The sequence below is a fragment of the Mobula birostris genome, chromosome 19 (assembly GCF_030028105.1).
Source record: "Mobula birostris isolate sMobBir1 chromosome 19, sMobBir1.hap1, whole genome shotgun sequence".
In the NCBI taxonomy this organism is placed as follows: domain Eukaryota; kingdom Metazoa; phylum Chordata; class Chondrichthyes; order Myliobatiformes; family Myliobatidae; genus Mobula; species Mobula birostris.
In genome coordinates, this window is record NC_092388.1 from 55,956,636 (window position 1) to 55,977,139 (window position 20,504).

Sequence of the window (20,504 nt, forward strand, 5' to 3'; positions counted from 1 at the left end):
AGAGCTCTATGTACCCGCTCAATTTCAATTGATCGGTCTCCCTCTTTTATTTGCAAGGTTTTCGGGATCCATCTTTGAAAAAATTCTATTGGATTATCTTCCTCTATACCTTCTTTGAGACCAACAATTTTAATGTTATTACGTCTACTAAAATTTTCCAATACGTCCACTTTCTCCAAGAGTCGATTTCTTTCCGTGTTCCAGACAAGCACATTATTTTCTGTTTGTTCCACTCTATCGTTAATATGCTCGATTGTTCTTTCCATCTTCTGAAGTTTCTTATCCATTTTGCCCTGTCTTTTCATAGCTTTATCATAGCACATTTTCACGTCTCTAAGCTCTGTTCTTAATTTTCTTAATTCAGCCGTTAAATGCAATAAAGCCTCTCTTATGTCTCCATCGTCTCCTTTACTTCCAATCTCTTCCAGTTCTTCCTCCTCTTCTTCATCTGTATTCTCTGCGATATCCAATTCTGACTCTGAGTCACTTTCAGTTGCAGTGGCTGTCGGTTCTTGTAGTTTAAATTGTGTCGATTTGCGCATGCGCAATTCCGGCATCTTCTTCCGAGAGACCGCTACCGGCGCCATTGCTCCCCGTTCTTCTACGCCAGAGATAAAATGCGTCTCCTCTGGAGGAGATCCAACCTGAATCCGAGGCTCCATCGCTGCAGTAGGCCCCTTTTTCTTCCCATCTCGCGGCAACTTCACAACAACAGACTTCTTCTGTTACGGTTTGCGAGGCATATCGTAGAGTAGTCTTACGAAGTTTATAAGTAATTTTCGAAAGTATTTATTAACTTTACTTTGTTTAAACGGTACTTTGCTGAATTTTTATGGGCGAGCTGGATTTACACGTTTCAATCCTATGTCATCATGTGACGCCCCCCTCATTCTACATCTACTTAAGCTAAAAAGATTTCATTCTTTCAAGCTTTCTTCTTAGCTCATACCCTGCAGCCCTGAAATGAGTCACGCTGCCTTTCTCTGAACTCTCTCCACTGCCTTCACATTTCTCATAAAATATGGAGACCAAAATTGCACACAGTACTCAAGATGTGTCCTCACAAGCGCATTATATACAACTTAAGGAGAACGTCTTTCGACTTGAACTCCACCGAGCACATTATATAACCCAAAATTAGATTAGCCTTCCTAATCATTTCTGAGCATTGTCTAGATGATGAGTCAATCAGGACATCCAAATCCTTCTCATACAGTGCACTTTCTAACTCAAGACTCTCCATTGTATATTTAACATTTCTACTTCCTGTATGTAATATTTTACATTTACTTACATTAAATTTTATTTGCCCACATCTGGATTTTGTTCAGATCTAACTGTATTGATTCTGTTGCCGATTATCAGCCTGTCCCCCTAACTTTGTGTCATCTGCAAACTTTACTAGTTTGTTTGTTATGTGCTTATCCAAATCATTAACCTAAATTAAAAACAGTGGCGGCCCCAAAGCTGATCCCTGCGGAACCCCACTTATAACATCTTCCAGATGTGAAAATGATCCTCTCACCATAACTTGTTTTCTGTTTTTGAGCAAATTCTGCACCCATTTGCACACCTTACCCTGAATCCCTATCTCCTGCAATTTGATTATTAACCTCTTGTGGGGTACCCTGTCAAAAGTCTTCTGAAAGTCCAAGTAAATGACATCAACCGCTCTATTGTTATCATAAATTTTAGTTGTCTCTTCATAGAACTCTATCATATTAGTAAAACCTGATTTCCCCTTTCTGAACCCATGCTGGCCTTCTGCTAACATGCCTGTTCCTGTCAGCTGCTTTTCCACCTCATTCCTTATTAATGTTTCCATTATCTTACTACGATACACGTTAAGCTTACTGGTCTATAGTTACCAGAGTCAGTGCAGTCACTCTTCTTGTATACCGGAACAATGTTAGCTCATTTCCAGTCCTTTGGGATTTCACCAGTCTTCATTGACTTTTGAAAAATACATGTTAGGGGCTTGTATATATAACCACAGAGCTCTTTAAGTACCTTTGGATACATGTTGTCTGGCCCTGAAGATCAACTTTCAGCCTCTTCAGCTGAAGCAGGACCTCACTTTCTAAGATCTCTAAGTTACTTAAAACAACCTTATTTTTCTCTACACTTAATGACATATTCCTAACATCTTCACAGGTGAATACTTCAGCAAAATATGAGTTAAGAGTACCCACTATGTCCTTCTCTGCATAATTTATCACCCCTCTATTATTCCCAATACACTTAACTTCCTCCTTGACTTTTCTTTGACTACTAAAGTATCAAAAAAAATCTCTTGGGGTCATTCTTAGCATTATCAGCAATATCCTTCTCAACCTGCCTTTTGGCGATCTGAATTTCCCTCTTGACTATAGTTCTCATATTTTCATATGCCCTAAGGTTCACATCATTACTATTTTTTGAGTATTCCTTATATAGCTGTCTTTTCTTCAATAATGTTGTATGTATACCACTATTGATCCATGTAGTTGATCTATTGTTTTTGTTGTTTCTCCTGACCTTGGTTATGAACATTTCCTGCATTGTTTGTATTACCTCTTTAAATCTACCCCATTGTTCCTCAGCTGACTCAACGTCAAGCAGTTCCTTCCAGTTTACCTTCTGAAGTCTTTGACGCATCTGCACAAACTCTGCCTTTCTGAAATTCAATTTAATGACTTAGTTTTTGGGGTGAGTATATCACTAAAAACCTTTGAGACAACAATACAGTACAAGCAAAATTATTAAGGGTATAAAACAACCACTAGATGGAGTAGTCACTTTATTAATTATCTCAATACAACAAATCAGAACTTGAAATCACATGTGCAGGGGAAGGGAAAGTGACAGTATTTGAAAATCAAAAAACAGCAGACACTGGAAATCTAAAATAAAAAACAGAAAATCTACAGTACAGGTGTCCCCCGCTTTTCAAACGTTCGCTTTACGAAACCTCACTGTTACGAAACACCTACATTAGTACCCTGTTTTTGCTAACAGAAGGTGTTTTCACTGTTACAAAAAAAGCAGCGCACGATAAAAGGCAGCACGCGACCCGCGCAGCCGCTCTCCCCCGGATTCGGAACAGCATTCTTGCCGGCATTGCTTAAACACGTGCCTGTGAGCAGCCATTTGCAAGATGAGTTCTATGGTATCGGAAAAGCCTGAAAGAGCTCGTAAGGGTGTTACACTTAGCGTAAAACTAGACATAATTAAGTGTCTTGATCGTGGTGAACGAAGTAAGGACTAAGTGAGTTTGGCTTGTGAAAGCTGACGAAGATGAATTTGAAGAGGTTTTGGCATCTCATGACTAAGAACTGATAGATGAAGAGCTGATGCAATTGGAAGAGGTAAGGATAACAATCGAAACCCAATGAGTAATGATAAAGTACGACTTTAGTTTTGAAAGGGTACGTCAGTTTAGGGGATATCTGCAGGATGGTTTGAGTGCTTACAAAGAACTGTATGATAGAAAAATGCGCAAGGCTCAGCAGTCAAACAAGCGTTCCACATCAGCCACAGCAGACGATGAACCTCAACCTTTGACATCGAGGCAGGCAGTCATAGGAAAAGATGAGCTGCCTGCTCTAATGGAAACAGATGACGAGATGACACCCCAGTGTCCCACCACCCCAACACCCAGGCCGCGGACAGATACCCATTCGCGGAGAATGCAGCAGTAGCCAGGAGACACACAGCACATCTTTAAGAAAAAAGCCGAAATAAACATGCTAATTAATTAGGCGCCGCCCGACACGTAATTGTCGGCCCAGATCAGAGGCGATGCAATCGGCAATGATCTCGGCTGACAATTACGTGCCGGGTGGCATCTAATTAATTAGTATGTTTATTTCAGCTTTTTTCTTAAAGATGTGCTATATGCCTCCCGGCTACCACTGCATGCTTCGTGGATCGGTATCGGTTCGCTGCCCAGAGGGTGGGGGCCACTGCACCACCCAAACTCCAACGACTCAGTCTAACACACCATCATCAGTGTGCTTCGCATTTTCCCAATTCCGGTAAGTAATACTACACTGTATACATATTATTTCTACTTTATATCGGCTGTGTATTTTTATGTGTTATTTGGTATGATTTGGCAGCTTCATAGCTTAAAGGTTACTGGAGAGTGCTTGCGCCATGTTTTTGCTGACAGCGCTTGCGTGAGATTTTCGCTACGGAGAACAGTTCAGGCAATGATTGTGGAAAAGTATTTCTACTTTATATAAGCTGTTTATTTATCATATCATTCCTGCTTTTACTATATGTTACTGTTATTTTAGGTTTTATGTGTTATTTGGCATGATTTGGTAGGTTATTTTTGGGTCTGCGAATGCTCACAAAATTTTCCCATATAAATTAATGGTAACTGCTTCTTCGCTTTACGACATTTCGGCTCACGAACCATTTCATAGGAACGCTCTACCTTCGGATGGCGGGGGAAACCTGTATTGTACTTTTTGAAAAACTTCCAAGAATTGCATTGCAATTAAATGTGGCTTTTATAACCTAAAGCAAAGTCAATTTATAAAGCTTAGCAATTCTTAATTTTAAAAAAATGAAGGATGTTTTTCTGCATAGCCGTTACACAGTGTAATTTTTTACTTGAAATTACTTGGTTAAAATGAATAGAACATACTTACTGAGTATATTTTATAACCTTTGGTCCTCCCAAAGCACTGAATTTATAGCATAATCCCTGCCATAAATTGGAGAATATAATGGGTACTTGTAAGTTTCCTCTGAAATACTTTGTCAAAATATATGGTTGTCAGTTTTCCATATTATTTGAGATATAAATATTGGCTGTGTCCAGAGATTTCAAGAGATGTCTAGATTCAACAACTCATATTTTAAAAATAACAGTTACTACCCCCTAATGATCAGGCCCTTGTACAAAAGGGGATAGCAACACTCATTTAAGGATTCTTACCTTGTTATTTCATGCTCGTTATTTATTGCTATTTATCTATTACCTGAATTTGCACAGTTTACAGAGCCAGTTCACAGTTACTGTTCTAAGTATACCCGCAGAAAAAGAATCTTAGGGTGTAAGCAGTGATATGTATGTACTGTGATAATAAATTTTACTTTAAACTTAATTTTTAAATCTCCTCCATATTCTTCCTGTTCAATAATCTGTACAACACTTTGGTCAACGTGGGTTGTTTTTAAATGTGCTATATAAATGAATTTGACTTGACTTGACAATAATAGATACTAAATTTTTAATTAAAACGTTACACTTTAGAAACACAAAAAACCTACAGCACAATACAGGCCCTTTGGCCCACTAAGGTACGCCGAACATGTCCTTACCTTAGAAATTACCTAGGGTTACCCATAGCCCTCAATTTTTCTGAACTCCATGTACCTGTCCTGGAGTCTCTTAAGAGACCCTATCGTACCTGTCTCTACCACTGTCGCTGGCAGCCCACGTGGTTACTAGAAAGACTAAATGAACCATAGGTGTGCTATTGCCTCGTTTAAATTTATAAATTCTTTGCTTTTTTGTTTATAAAATCCAGAAGAATATTGGAAGTTTTGCTCTGTAATACTTGCAACCACATTTTACTATGTATTTTCAATTTTCTACTTTTGTTCCTAAAATTTATTACCATGTATTTCTTTACATCACTGCAGCTAAATCTCAGACATCCTCTGACACATTCTTCCTTATTAAGCTCTCTATGTTGGCATGACTACAATTCAGTATAACATTCCCTAAGTTTAAGTTTAATATTGTAATTGCAGCTTCATTATCAACCTTATCTTAACACCTGATTCATGCATAAGTTTACAGACTATAATTACACTTTTAGTATTGGGGGTAGAACATTGGCTGAAAAGTTTACAACTAAAATGAATCCCAAATACAACAGCTTAAATTTAATTATTTTAATAGTACTGTTGATTGCACAGTAATATTTATTAAAGTTTAAGTAACTATCATCCAAACATAACATTCTTAACTGACCTAATTAGAATTATTAATCATGCAATAAAAATGGAATTTTGAATTATTCGACTTTAATCACACTGTTAAACAATTACTTTTGACTGATCCAATGTTATAACCTTTATGAACACAATTTAAAATTCAGTGTTCAAATCCTTATGGGATTGCCCTTACCTTTCTAACCTCCTCCATTCTGACAACTTTCCAATTATTGCAATTCCAATATAATGCAATCTTTCTGTGTAACACCAAAATGCTGTTAATTCTGGGTCAAGACATTAAGACCCCTTATCTACACATGAAAATGCCATTTAGTCTAGCAATCAAGGAATGAGGAGATCACTCAGAGATTATGTGCTTTATCAGTTGCCAATTAAATGCAGTCAAACAGATGTTTCCCTTATTTTCAACGAGGATTAGACTATATTTCCCATGAGATGTCCTAACAGAATGAAATTCTTCCAACATTGCTGGTTCCTTGAAGGGATCAAGAATGAGATCATTGCTTCAAACTATCAAAACATTATCTCCACACCTCAGCCAAAATTGGTTCTGGTGCTATTAGCCTTCTTCAATAAGAGGTTACAAGATGTTAATCTTGTCCTCAAGAGCTGAGGGGACATAATCTTATTTGGCAATGCAATATTCCTGCTTCTGTTAATGTGATTAAGGAAATGGAAAAGCACTCCTGACAAAATGGGATCTGATAACAACTAGAGTAGCCAATATCTGAAATGAGTTGTCAGAGGTGGTGGTGAAGGAAGAAATTTTTAAGATGCATCTGGACAGGTAGTGAATGGACACGACAGTGGGATATGGAATTAATGCAATCAAGTGGATGAGTATAGATAGTCATGATGGTCAACATACACATGGAAGCCCAAAGAAACTGTCTTGATGCTGTACAACACTATGACTACCATGCATTGCAATGATGCTGCAAAGAAAATTGCATTCAGTTAACCAAAGCAATCAATAGCTTGCTTGTAAAATTATTATTTTGTAGTTGGTTGCTCAATGAGGCAGCAATAACAAGTATAGAGCTACATAATTCTCAGATAAAAGGAATCACAGATAGTCATGTACTACTGTAAAGTCTCTTGATGAAATTAGAGACATTGGATCCCAGAATTATTGCTTATGAGATATTCAATAGTTGGGGAAATTTATCCGATCATTTAGCAGGGGATAAATGCATTGTTAATAAATAGTTGGATATCATACCTCTCCAGCTTTAGCACAGTCCTCAGCTCGTTTATGAAGGGCTGCCCACGTATTCTCATACCTTTGAAAAAGAAATAAAAAATGAAGGTGTGCCTGCATTGTTTGAAATGTCAGCTACTTTCATCTTTATCTCCAGTATGCTCAAGTTAATTTTCAATCAAATACAAACTTTAAAAACACCGTTCTTTTAAAATCAGTAAAAGAAGAACAGCAATATAAAGTGTTTTAGAAAGACTTTATAGTTAATGTTGAAAGATATGAGCTTGAAAATTGAAAATAAAGTTCAAATAATTAAGACACAGAAAACTCAACAAGAACTGGGAAAAAGGTACCAAGGGAAAACAGTGGAGATAAACGATATTACCTCAAAAAATTCTAAATAGCAGAGCAAATAACAAAGCTGCCCTTGAAACTCTAGTAGTTATTTGCTATTACTGCTACTGAATGAGGTCCAGTGTGAATGGCAGCTCAACAAGAGAACATCCAGAGATAATATGGAATCATATTAATCTACCGCACCACAACTGCTTCATCAATTTTGTTTTCATGGTCAAGGGTAACTCACTTCCAGACCAGCTCATGGATTCCAAGGGGTCTGAGGATTTCTAAGCAGGGTCTGAGGATTTCTAAGCAGGATCTGCAAGACCTACCACAGATTGCGCAGATGGTGCTGATGAGACCAGGCCGATTCTTTGGGGACATTGTTGTGCCTCAGTTGTCAAGACTTGAAGAACTCAGCATTTCCCCTTAAGCAGCTAATTCATTTTGAGGGATCATGGGCCACAGAATCCTACAAAGTAGTAAGGATGTTATGTTTTTTCCTTCTAAGGGGTCCTAAGGGATGACATTGAAACATTTTTAGGTCCTCTGGAAAATCTCTTGCATCATAGGGCTCACGGCAGATTGCTCACTTCAGCTCCATGGTATTAAGTACTGTACAAAGACAATGCAGTCCACCGACCATAAAATTAAAAAGAATGATAGTGAACACAGGACTGAAGGCGTTATATTTGAATGCACACGGTTTGCAAAATAAGGTAGATGATCTTGTAGCACAGTTAGAAACTGAGAGGTATGACAGTGAGGGCCATACAGAGCTGTGGCTGAAAGAAGATCACATCTGGGAGTTTAATATCCAAGCATACACATCGTATAGAAAGGATAAGCGGGTGGGCAGAGGGGATTGAGTGGCTTATTGTTAAAAATAAAATCTGATCAGGATCAGAAGATACAGAATCCTTGTTAAGAAACTTCATGGATAAAAAAAATTGATAAAAAAAAAGACATACACACCTGGGATGTGGGGTGCAAATTACAACAAGAAAGAGAAAAGGCATATAAAAAGGACAATGTTACAATGATCATGGGGGGGGGGGCGGTGGCAGAGATTTCAATGTTTAAGAAGATTGGGAAAATCATGTGTGTGCTAGATCCCAAGAGAAGGCATTAGTAGAATGTCAACTAGATGGCTTTTTAGAACAACTTCCGGTCGAGCCCACTAGGGGAAAGGCAATTTAAGATTTGGTGCTGTGCAATGAACCAGATTTGTTTAAGGAGGATAAAAGAAACTTTAGGAGTAAGAGATGGAGAGTTTCTTAAATGCATCTACTTTAATGCTAGGAGCATTGTAAGAAAGGTGAATGAGTTTAGAGCATGGATTGATACCTGGAAATATGACGTTGTAGCTATTAGTGAAACATGGTTGCAGGAGGGGTGTGATTGGCAACTAAATATTCCCGGATTTGGTTGCTTCAGATGTGATAGAATCGGAGGGGCAAGAGGGGGAGGTGTTGCATTACTTGTCAGAGAAAATACTACAGCGATGCTTTGACAGGATAGATTAGAGGACTCGTCTAGGGAGGCTATTTGGATGGAATTGAGGAATGGGAAAGGTGTAGCAATGCTTATAGGGGTGTATTATAGACCATCTAATAGGGAGCGAGAATTGGAGGAGCAAATTTGTAAGGAGGTAGCAGATATTTGTAGTAAGTACAGGGTTGTGATTGTGGGAGATTTTAATTTTCCACACATTGACTGGGAAGCACATTCTGTAAAAGGGCTGGATGGTTTGGAGTTTGTAAAATGTGTGCAAGATAGTTTTTTGCAGCAATACATAGAGGTACCAACTAGAGAAGGGGCAGTGTTGGATCTCCTGTTAGGGAATGAGATAGGTCAGGTGACAGAGGTATGTGTTGGGGAGCACTTCGGGTCCAGTGATCACAATACCATTAGTTTCAATATAATTATGGAGAGGGATAGGACTGGACCCAGGGTTGAGATTTTTGACTGGAGAAAGGCTAACTTTGAGGAGATGCAAAAGGATTTAGGAGTGGATTGGGACAATTTGTTTTATGGGAAGGATGTAATAGAGAAATGGAGGTCATTTAAAGGTGAAATTTTGAGGGTACAGAATCTTAATGTTCCTGTTAAGTTGAAAGGAAAGGTTGAAAGTTTGAGAGAGCCATGGTTTTCAAAGGATATTGGAAACCTGGTACGAAAAAAGAGAGAGATCTGCAATAAATACAGGCAGTTTGGAGTAAATGAGGTGCTCGAAGAAAATAAAGAATGTAAAAAAGAATCTTAAGAAAGAAATTAGAAAAGCTAAGAGAAGATATGAGGTTGCTTTGGCAAGTAAGGTGAAGATAAATCCAAAGGGTTTCTACAGTTATATTAATAGCAAAAGGATAGTGAGGGATAAAATTGGTCCCTTAGAGAATCAGAGTGGACGGCTATGTGCAGAGCCAAAAGAAATGGGGGAGATTTTGAACAATTTCTTTTCTTCGGTATTCACTAAGGAGAAGGATATTGAATTGTGTAAGGTAATGGAAACAAGTAGGTTAGTTACGGAAAGTATGATGATTAAAGAAGAGGATGTACTGGCGCTTTTAAGGAATATAAAAGTGGATAAGTCTCCGGGTCCTGACAGGATATTCCCTAGGACATTGAGGGAAGTTAGTGTGGAAATAGCAGGGGCTCTGACAGAAATATTTCAAATGTCATTAGAAACAGGGATGGTGCCGGAGGATTGGCGTATTGCTCATGTTGTTCCATTGTTTAAAAAGGGTTCTAAGAGTAAACCTAACAACTATCGGCCTGTGAGTTTGACGTCAGTGGTGGGTAAACTGATGGAAAGTATTCTTAGAGATTGTATATTTAATTATCTGGACTAACAGGGTCTGATTAGGAACAGTCAACATGGATTTGTGCGTGGAAGGTCATGTGTGACAAATCTTATTGAATTTTTTGAAGAGGTTACTAGGAAAGTTGACGAGGGTAAAGCGGTGGATGTTGTCTATATGGACTTCATTAAGGCCTTTTGCAAGGTTCCACACGGAAGGTTAATTAGGAAGGTTCAATCGTTAGGTATTAATATTGAAGTAGTAAAATGGATTCAGCAGTGGCTGGATGGGAGATGCCAGAGGGCAGTGGTGAATAACTGTTTGTCAGATTGGAGGCCGGTGTCTAGTAGTGGGCCTCAGGGATCTGTACTGGGTCCAATGTCGTTTGCCATATATATTAATGATCTGGATGATGGGGTGGTAAATTGGATTACTAAGTATGCAGATGATACCAAGATAGGTGGAGTTGTAGATAATGAAGTAGGTTTTCAAAGCATGCAGAGAGATTTAGGCCAGTTAGAAGGGTGGGCTGAAAGATGGCAGATGGAGTTTAATGCTGATAAGTGTGAGGTGCTACATTTTGGTAGGACTCATCAAAGTAGGACATACATGGTAAATGGTAGGGCATTGAAGAATGCAGTAGAACAGAGGGATCTAGGAATAATGGTGCATAGTTCCCTGAAGGTGGAATCTCATATGGATAGGGTGGTGAAGAAAGCTTTTGGTATGCTGGCCTTTATAAATCAGAGTATTGAGTATAGCAGTTGGGATGTTATGTTGAAATTGTACAAGGCATTGGTAAGGCCAAATTTGGAGTATTGTGCACAGTTCTGGTCACCGAATTATAGGAAAGATGTCAACAAAATTGACAGAGTACAGAGAAGATTTACTAGAATGTTATCTGGGTTTCATCTCCTAAGTTACAGAGAAAGGTTGAACAAGTTGGGTCTTTATTCTTTGGAGCGTAGAAGTTTGAGAGGGGACTTGACAGAGGTATTTAAAATTATGAGGGGGATAGATAGAGTTGACATGGATAGGCTTTTTCCATTGAGAATGGGGGAGATTCAAACAAGAGGACATGAGTTGAGAGTTAAAGGGCAAAAATTTAGGGGTAACATGGGGGGGAACTTCTTTACTCAGAGAGTGGTAGCTATGTGGAACAAGCTTCCAGCAGAAGTGGTTGAGACAGGTTCGATGTTGTCATTTAAAGTTAAATTGGATAGGTATATGGACAGGAAGGGAATGGAGGGTTATAGGCTGAGTGCAGGTCAGTGGGACTAGGTGAGAGTAAGCGTTCGTCATGGACTAGAAGGGCCAAAATAGCCTGTTTCCATGCTGTAATTGTTACATGGTTATAGGAGGCAGTAATCCATAAAACATAGGAGCTGAATTAAGCCATTTGCCCATCAAGTCTGCTCTGTCAATTCATCATGGCTGATCCAATTTTCCTCAGTCCCAATCTCCTGCCTTCTCCCCATAATCCCTTCATGCCCTGACGAAGCAAGGATCCATCAACCACTGCCTTAAATATAAATAAAAACTTGGCCTCCACAGCTGCCTGTGGTTAAGAATCCAACAGATTCACTGCTCTCTGGCTAAAGAAATTCCTTCACACCTCCGTTCTAAGAGCATGCCCCTCTATTCTGAGGCTGTGTCCTCTGGTCTTAGACTCTCCCACCATAGAAAACATCCTCTCCACATTCATTTTATCAAGGCCTTTCACCATTCAATAGGTTTCAATTAGGTCACCCCTCATTCTTCTGAATTCCAGTGAATACAGGCCCAGAGGCATCAAGCGCTCTTCATACGACAAGCTGTTCAATCCTGGAATCATATTTATGAAACACATATCAAAGTTGCTGGTGAACGCAGCAGGCCAGGCAGCATCTCTAGGAAGAGGTACAGTCGATGTTTCGGGCCGAGACCCTTATGAAGGGTCTTGGCCTGAAACGTCGACTGTACCTCTTCCTAGAGATGCTACCTGGCCTGCTGCATTCACCAGCAACTTTGATGTGTGTTGCTTGAATTTCCAGCATCTGCAGAATTCCTCGTGTTATCATATTTATGAACCTGCTTTGAACCATCTCCAGTTTCAGCACATCCTTTTTAAAATAAGGGACCCAAAACTGCTCACAATAATCCAAGTGAGGCCTCACCAGTGCTTTTATAAAGTCTCAACATTTACATCCTTGCTTTTTTATTCTAGTTCTCTTGAAATGAATGCTAACATTGCATTTGCCTTCCTCACCACAGCCTCAACCTGCAAATTAACCTTTAGGGAATCCTACACAAAGACTGCCAAGTCCCTTGCACTTCAGTGTTTTTTTTGTATTTTCTCTCCACTCAGATAATAGTCAAACCTTTCATTTCTTCTACCGAAGTGCATGACCATACACTTCCTGAGAAAGTATTCCATCTGCTATTTCTTTGTCCATGTTCTTAATTTGTCTGCCCATGGGCTCATAGCTTGTTAAGCAGCCTCATGTATAGCACCTTGTCAAAGGCCTTCTAGAAAATCCAAGTATACAACATCAACCGATTCTGCTGTCCACCCTGCTTTCTACAAAGAATTCCAGCAGATTTGTCAGGCAAGATTTTCCCTTGAAGAAACCATACTGACTATGGCCTATTTTATCATGTGCCTCCAAGTACCCTGAAACCTAATCCTTAATATCGACTCCATCATCTTCCTAAACGCTGAGGTTAGACTAAATGGTCTACAGTTTCCTTTCTTCTGCCACTCTTCCTTCCTGAAAAGTGGAGCAACATTTGTAATTTTCCAGTCTTCTGGAACAATTCCAGAATCTAGTGATCCTTGAAAGATCATTACTAATGCCTCCACAATCTCTTCAGCCACCTCTTTCAGAACCCTGGGGCAAGCACCATCTGATCCAGGTGACTTGTCTATCTTCAGACCTTTCAGTTTCCCAAGAACCATCTCTCTAGTAATTACGACAATAAATAATAGGTGCAGGAGTAGGCCATTCTGCCCCTCGAGCCAGCACCGCCATTCACTGCGATCATGGCTGATCATCCACTATCAGTATCCAGTTCCTGCCTTATCCCCATAGCCTTTGATTCCGCTATCTGTAAGAGCTCTATCCATCTCTTTCTTGAAAGAATCCAGAGACTTGGCCTCCACAGCCTTCTGGGGCAGAGCATTCCATACATCCACCACTCTCTGGGTGAAAAAGTTTTTTCTCAACTGCGTTCTAAATGGCCTACCCTTTATTCTTAAACTGTGGTCTCTGGTTCTGGACTCACCTATCAACGGGAACATGCTTACCGCCTCCAGCGTGTCCAATCCCTTAATAATCTTATATGTTTCAATCAGATCCCCTCTCAGCCTTCTAAATTCCAGTGTATACAAGCCCAGTCGCTCCAATCTTTCAACATGTGACAGTCCTGCCATCCCGGGAATTAACCTTGTGAACCTACGCTGCACTCCCTCAATAGCAAGGATGTCCTTCCTCAAATTTGGATACCAAAACTGCACGCAGTACTCCAGGTGTGGTCTCATCAGGGCCCTGTACAGCTGCAGAAGGACCTCTTTGCTCCTATACTCAATTCCCATTGTTATAAAGGCCAGCATGCCATTAGCTTTCTTCACTGCCTGCTGTATCTGCATGCTTGCTTTCAGTTCTTGGACTGATGTACAAGAACACCTAGATCTCGTTGTACTTCCCCTTTTCCTAACTTGACTCCATTTAGATAATAACCTGCCTTCCTGTTCTTACCACCAAAGTGGATAACCTCACATTTATCCACATTAAACTGCATCTGCCATGCATCCGCCCACTCACCCAGCCTGTCCAAGTCATCCTGCATTCTCATAACATCCTCCTCACATTTCACACTGCCACCCAGCTTTGTGTCATCAGCAAATTTGCTAATGTTACTTTTAATCCCTTCATCTAAATCATTAATGTATATTGTAAACAGCTGCGGTCGCAGCACTGAACCCTGTGATACCCCACTGGTCACCGCCTGCTATTCCGAAAGGGACCCGTTAATCGCTACTCTTCGTTTCCTGTTGGCCAGCCAATTTTCAATCCACGTCAGTACTCTGCCCCCAATACCATGTGCCCTAATTTTGCCCACCAATCTCCTATGTGGGACTTTATCAAAGGCTTTCTGAAAATCCAGGTACACTACATCCACTGGCTCTCCCTTGTCCATTTTCATAGTTACATCCTCAAAAAATTCCAGAAGATTAGTCAAGCACGATTTCCCCTTCATAAATCCATGCTGACTCGGACCTATCCTGTTACTGCTATCCAAATGTGTCGTAATTTCATCTTTTATAATTGACTCCAGCATCTTTCCCACCACCGACGTTAGGCTAACCGGTCTTTAATTCCCTATTTTCTCTCTTCCTCCCTTCTTGAAGAGAGGGACAACATTAGCCACCCTCCAATCCACAGGAACTGATCCTGAATCTATAGAACATTGGAAAATGATTACCAATGCATCCACGATTTCTAAAGCCACCTCCTTAAGTACCCTGGGATGCAGACCATCAGGTCCCGGGGACTTATCAGCCTTCAGACCCAACAGTCTATCCAACACCATTTCCTGCCTAATATAAATTTCCTTCAGTTCGCCCATTACCCTAGGTCCTTTGGCCACTATTATATCTGGAAGATTGTTTGTGTCTTCCCTAGTGAAGACAGATCTGAAGTACCTCTTCAACTCGTCTGCCATTTCCTTGTTCCCCATAATAAATTCACCCGTTTCTGTCTTCAAGGGATCAATTTTGGTCTTAACTATTTTTTTCCTTTTCACATACCTAAAGAAGCTTTTACTATTCTCCTTCATATTCTTGGCTAGTTTACCTTCGTACCTCATTTTTTCTCCGCGTATTGCCTTTTTAGTTATCTTCTGTTGCTCTTTAAAAGTTTCCCAATCCTCCGGCTTCCCACTCATCTTTGCTATGTTATATTTCTTCTCTTATTTTTACACTGTCCTTTACTTCCCTTGTCAGCCACGGCCTCCCCTTACTCCCCTTAGGATCTTTCTTCCTCTTTGGAATGAACTGATCCTGCACCTTCTGCATTACTCCCAGAAATACCTGCCATTGTTGTTCCACTGTTGTCCCTGCTAGGGTATTGTTCCATTGAACTTTGGCCAGCTCTTCCCTCATAGCTCCATAGTTCCTTTTGTTCAACTGCAATACCGACACTTCCAATTTTCCCTTCTTCCTCTCAATTTGTAGATTAAAACTTATCATATTATGGTCACTACCTCCTAATGGCTCCTTTACCTCGAGGTCCCTGATCAAATCCGGTTCACTGCACAACACTAAATCTAGAATTGCGTTCTCTCTGGTAGGCTGTTCTAAGAATCCCTCTCGGAGGGACTCCACAAACTCCCTTTCTTGGGGTCCAGTACCAACCTGATTCTTCCAGTCTACCTGCATGTTGAAATCCCCCATAACAACTGTAGCATTACCTTTGCGACATGCCAATTTTAACTCTTGATTCAACTTACACCCTACATCCTGACTACTGTTCGGGGGCCTGTAGATAACTCCCATTAGGGTCTTTCTATCCTTAGAATTTCTCAGTTCTATCCATACTGACTCTACGTCTCCTGATTCTATGCTCCCCCTCGCAAGGGACTGAATATCATTCCTCACCAACAGAGCCACCCCACCCCCTCTGCCCATCAGTCTGTCCTTTCGATAGAACGTATAAATTGAGTATTCATTTCCCAGGCCCTGTCCACTTGAAGCCATGTCTCTGTTATTCCCACAAAATCATACTTGCCAATTTCCAACTGTGCCTCAAGTTCATCCACTTTATTTCTTATACTCCGTGCATTCATATACAATACTTTTAATTCATTACTCCCCTCATCTTTCTTATCAATTCCTATTTCACTTGGTCATACTGTACGAACCCTTCTTGAGCTTTCCGCTCCGTTGATTGTTGTCTTTCTTAACTTTTCTTATTCTCACTTTCCCTTTAATTCCATTCTTATGTTTCCAGTTCATCCTCTCCCCCCCACTACTTAGTTTAAACACACCCATGTTGCAGTGGCAAACCTGCCTGCCAGAATGCTGGTCCCCCGCCTATTAAGGTGCAACCCGTCCCTTTTGTGCAATTCATCCTTACCCCAAAACATCCCCCAGTGGTCCAAGAATGTAAATCCTTGCTTCCTGCACCATTTCCTCAGCCACACATTCAGATCCATTATCTGCCTGTTCCTGCCCTCTCCAGCACTAGGAACTGGAAGCAAACCGGAGATAACCACCCTGGAAGTCCTGCATTTCAGCCTTCCTCCAAATTCTCTGAAGTCACGCTGTAGAATGTCTTTCCCCTTCTTCCCCATGTCATTTGTGCCGACATGCACCACCACTTCCGGATGTTCAGCTTCACCCTTGAGGATTCCTTGCAATCATTCCGTGACGTCCTGGATCCTGGCACCAGGGAGGCAACACACCATCCTTAAATCTCATCTGTTGCTGCAGAAACCCCTTTCTGTACCTCTCACTATGGAGTTCCCTACTACCACGTCTCTGCCTGACGTCTGTCTCCTCGGCTTTGCTTCAGAGCCAATTTTCGACTCGCGGACCTGACCGTCTCTCAGGCTGGCAGTGTCTTCTGTCCCAACAACTTCCAAGAGGGTGAACCTGTTTACGAGAGGTACATCCCCCGGGGTCTCCTGTACTTCAAGCATCCTCTCCTCCCTCATCGCCACCCCTCCTTCTCTCTTCCGGTATCCTCGGTCTAACGACCTCACTGTAGGTCCTGTCCAGAAAACTTTCATTTTCCCGGATGAACCTGAGGTCATCCAGTTGCTTCTCCAGTGCTGCAACATGGTCCTTCAGGAGCTGAATCTGGACACATTTTCCACAGTTGTAGGAGCCAGAGACACCATCAGTGTCCTTGACCTCCCACATCATGCAAGCAGCACACTGAATCAGCCTAGCGGTCATCTCTTCACCACTTCCCCTCTTCTCCAACTGTGGTGCAGTCTCCTCTCTCAGCCTCCCCACCGAAGACACTCGAGCCAGACTCGCACTTTTCTCACAAGGCACTTCCCTCGACAAGGCTACTCCCTTAGAGCAAACCTTGCTTATATTAGCTGATAATTTGAGTAATTAGTTTCACCTGCCGCACCTCCGCCGACCTTGAAGGTCTAGTAATGGTAACTTCACGCACTTCACGACTTCTGACACCTGGAACTTCCACCATACTGCAGTGGAGATTGATGCAAAATACTTATTCAGTTAATCTGCCATTTCCTTGTCCCCCATTACTACTTCTCCAGTATCGTTTTCCAGTGGATTGATATCCACTCTTTCCTCCCTTTTACACTTTATATATCTGAAGAAGCTTTTGGTAAGCTCTTTAATTTTATTGGCTAGTTTACTTTTGTATTCCATCTTTACCTTCTTAGTATCTTTTTTAATTGCCTTCTGTTGGCTTTTAATTTTTGTTCTATTATATGTCATCTCTTTGGCTATTATGTTGGCTACGATTTCCCTAGCCAGCCATGGTTGTGTCATCTTGCCTTTAGAATACGTCTTCCTCTTTGGGATGTACATATCTTGTGCCTTCCGAATTGTTTCCAGAAATTCCATCCTTGCCAGTGTTCTTTTCCAATCAATTCTGGCCCGCTCCTCTCTCATGCTTCTGCAGTTCCCTTTACTCCACTATAATACTGACACATCTGACTTAGTTTCTTCTCCTCAAATTTCAGGGTGATTTTGATCATATTATGGTCTCTTGCTCCTAAAGGTTCTTTTACCTTAAACTCTCTAATCAATTCTGGTTCATTGCTCAACACTCAATCCAGAATAGTTGATTCCCCTAGTGGGCTCCACCACGAGCTGCTCTAAAAAGCCATCTCACAGGCAGTCTAGAAGTTTCCCCTCCTGGAATCGAGCACCAACCTGATTTTTCCAATCTACCTACATATTGAAATCCCCCATGACTATTGCAACATTCAACTTCTGCCATGCATTTTCTATCTCCCATTGTAATTTATAGACCACATCCTTACTACTGTTTGGGGGTCTGCATACAACTACTGTTTGGATGATCAGCCATGATCATACTGAATGGTAGTGCAGGCTCGAAGGGCCGAATGGCCTATTCTTGCACCTATTTTCTATGTTTTCTATGTAACTCCGATCGGGGTCTTTATCCTTGCAGTTCCTTAGCTCTTTCCACAATGATTCAACACCTTCTGACCCTAAGTCACCTCTTCCTAATGATTTGATTTCATTTTTTTTTACCAACACAGCACCTTCTGCCTTCCTGCCAGTCCTTTTGATACAATGTGTATTCTTGGACATTAAGTTCCTAGCTATAATCAGGATTGAAGAATGTCCATTTAGAACAGAGATGCGGAGAAATTACTTTAGTCAGAAGGTGGTAAATCTGTGGAATTTGTTGCCACGAGCGGCTGGGGAGGCCACATCATTGGGTGCATTTAAGGCAGAGGTAGTTAGCTTCTTAATTAGCCAGGGCATCAAAGGGGAGGGGAAAAGGCAGGGGAGTGGGGATAACTGGAAGAATTGGATCAGCACATGATTGAATGGCAGAGTAGACTCGATGGGCCGAATAGCCTACTTCTGCTCCTATACCTTATGGTCTCATAATCTCCTTTCAGCCTTGAATCAGTGACAGCTACAGCGCCATATCTGCCAATCTGCAACTGAGCTACAAGTTCATCTATCTTATCCGTACACTGCGTACATTCAAACATAACACCTTCAGTACTGCATTCACCCTTTTCAATTCTGTCCGCCTTCTACCTTGCAACTCATCCTGTTGACTACAGTTTTGCCCTATCAACAGTCTCTCCTCACTACACATTGCTTCTGTTTGTCAGCCAGCAGCTACCTCATCTTCAGCACTATCATCTGTCCTTCCTACAATACTTCTTGCATTGAAATATACACAGCTTAGGACAATAGTCACACCATGCTCAAACTTTTGATTCCTAACTTTGTCTGAGGTCTTACCAACATCTGCCTCCACAATCAGTCCACCAACCCAAAGAACTCCTCCATCTCCCTTGGACATAATTGCTTAGACAATTTAGAACGGAGTTGAGGAAAAACTTTTTCACACAGAGGGTTGTGGTTCTGTGGAATACTCTGCCTCAGAAGGCAGTGAAGGCCAATTCTCTGGATTTTTTCAAAAAAAGAGTTAGATAGACCTCTTAAAGATAGCGGAGTGAAGGAATATGGGGAGAAGGCAGAAAAAGGGTACTGATTGTGGATGATCAGCCATGATCACAGTGAATGGTGGTGCTGGCTCAAAGGGCTGAATGGCCTAGAAACCATAGAAACTACAGCACAGAAACAGGCCTTTTGGCCCTTCTTGGCTGTGCCGAACCATTTTCTGCCTAGTCCCACTGACCTGCACACGGACCATATCCCTCCATACACCTCCCATCCATGTATCTGTCCAATTTATTCTTAAATGTTAAAAAAGAACCCACATTTACCACCTCGTCTGGCAGCTCATTCCATACTCCCGCCACTTGTGTGAAGAAGCCCCCACTAATGTTCCCTTTAAACTTCTCCCCCCTCACCCTAAACCCATGTCCTCTGGTTTTTTTCTCCCCTTGCCTCAGTGGAAAAAGCCTGCTTGCATTCACTCTATCTATACCCATCATAATTTTATATACCTCTATCAAATTTCCCCTCATTCTTCTACGCTCCAGGGAATAAAGTCCCAACCTATTCAACTTTTCTCTGTAACTAAGTTTCTCAAGTCCCGGCAACATCCTTGTAAACCTTCTCTGCACTCTTTCAACCTTATTTATATCCTTCCTGTAATTTGGTGACCAAAGCTGAACACAATACTCCAGATTCGGCCTCACCAATGTCTTATACAACCTCATCGTAACATTCCAGCTCTTATACTCAATACTTTGATTAATAAAGGCCAATGTACCAAAAGCTCTCTTTACGACCCTATCTACCTGTGACGCCACTTTTAGGGAATTTTGTATCTGTAATCCCAGATCCCTCTGTTCCACTGCACTCCTCAGTGCCTTACCATTAACCCTGTATGTTCTACGTTGGCTTGTCCTTCCAACGTGCAATACCTCACACTTGTCAGTATTAAACTCCATCTGCCATTTTTTAGCCCATTTTTCCAGCTGGTCCAAGTCCCTCTGCAGGCTCTGAAAACCTTCCTCACTGTCTACTACACCTCCAATCTTTGTATCATCAGCAAATT

The 20,504-nt window shown here is 41.1% G+C and overlaps 1 protein-coding gene across 2 annotated transcripts in view; it reads right to left on the reverse strand.

The window, feature by feature from the left end:
• LOC140212615 (dysbindin-like) overlaps window positions 1-20,504 on the reverse strand; it is a 302,042-nt gene that overhangs the window by 171,091 nt on the left and 110,447 nt on the right. For both annotated transcript variants that reach the window (XM_072283635.1, XM_072283634.1), the window contains exon 4: window positions 7,181-7,241. In XM_072283635.1, coding sequence (XP_072139736.1) covers window positions 7,181-7,241 — 61 coding nt within the window. The remainder of the gene's footprint in view (window positions 1-7,180; window positions 7,242-20,504) is intronic.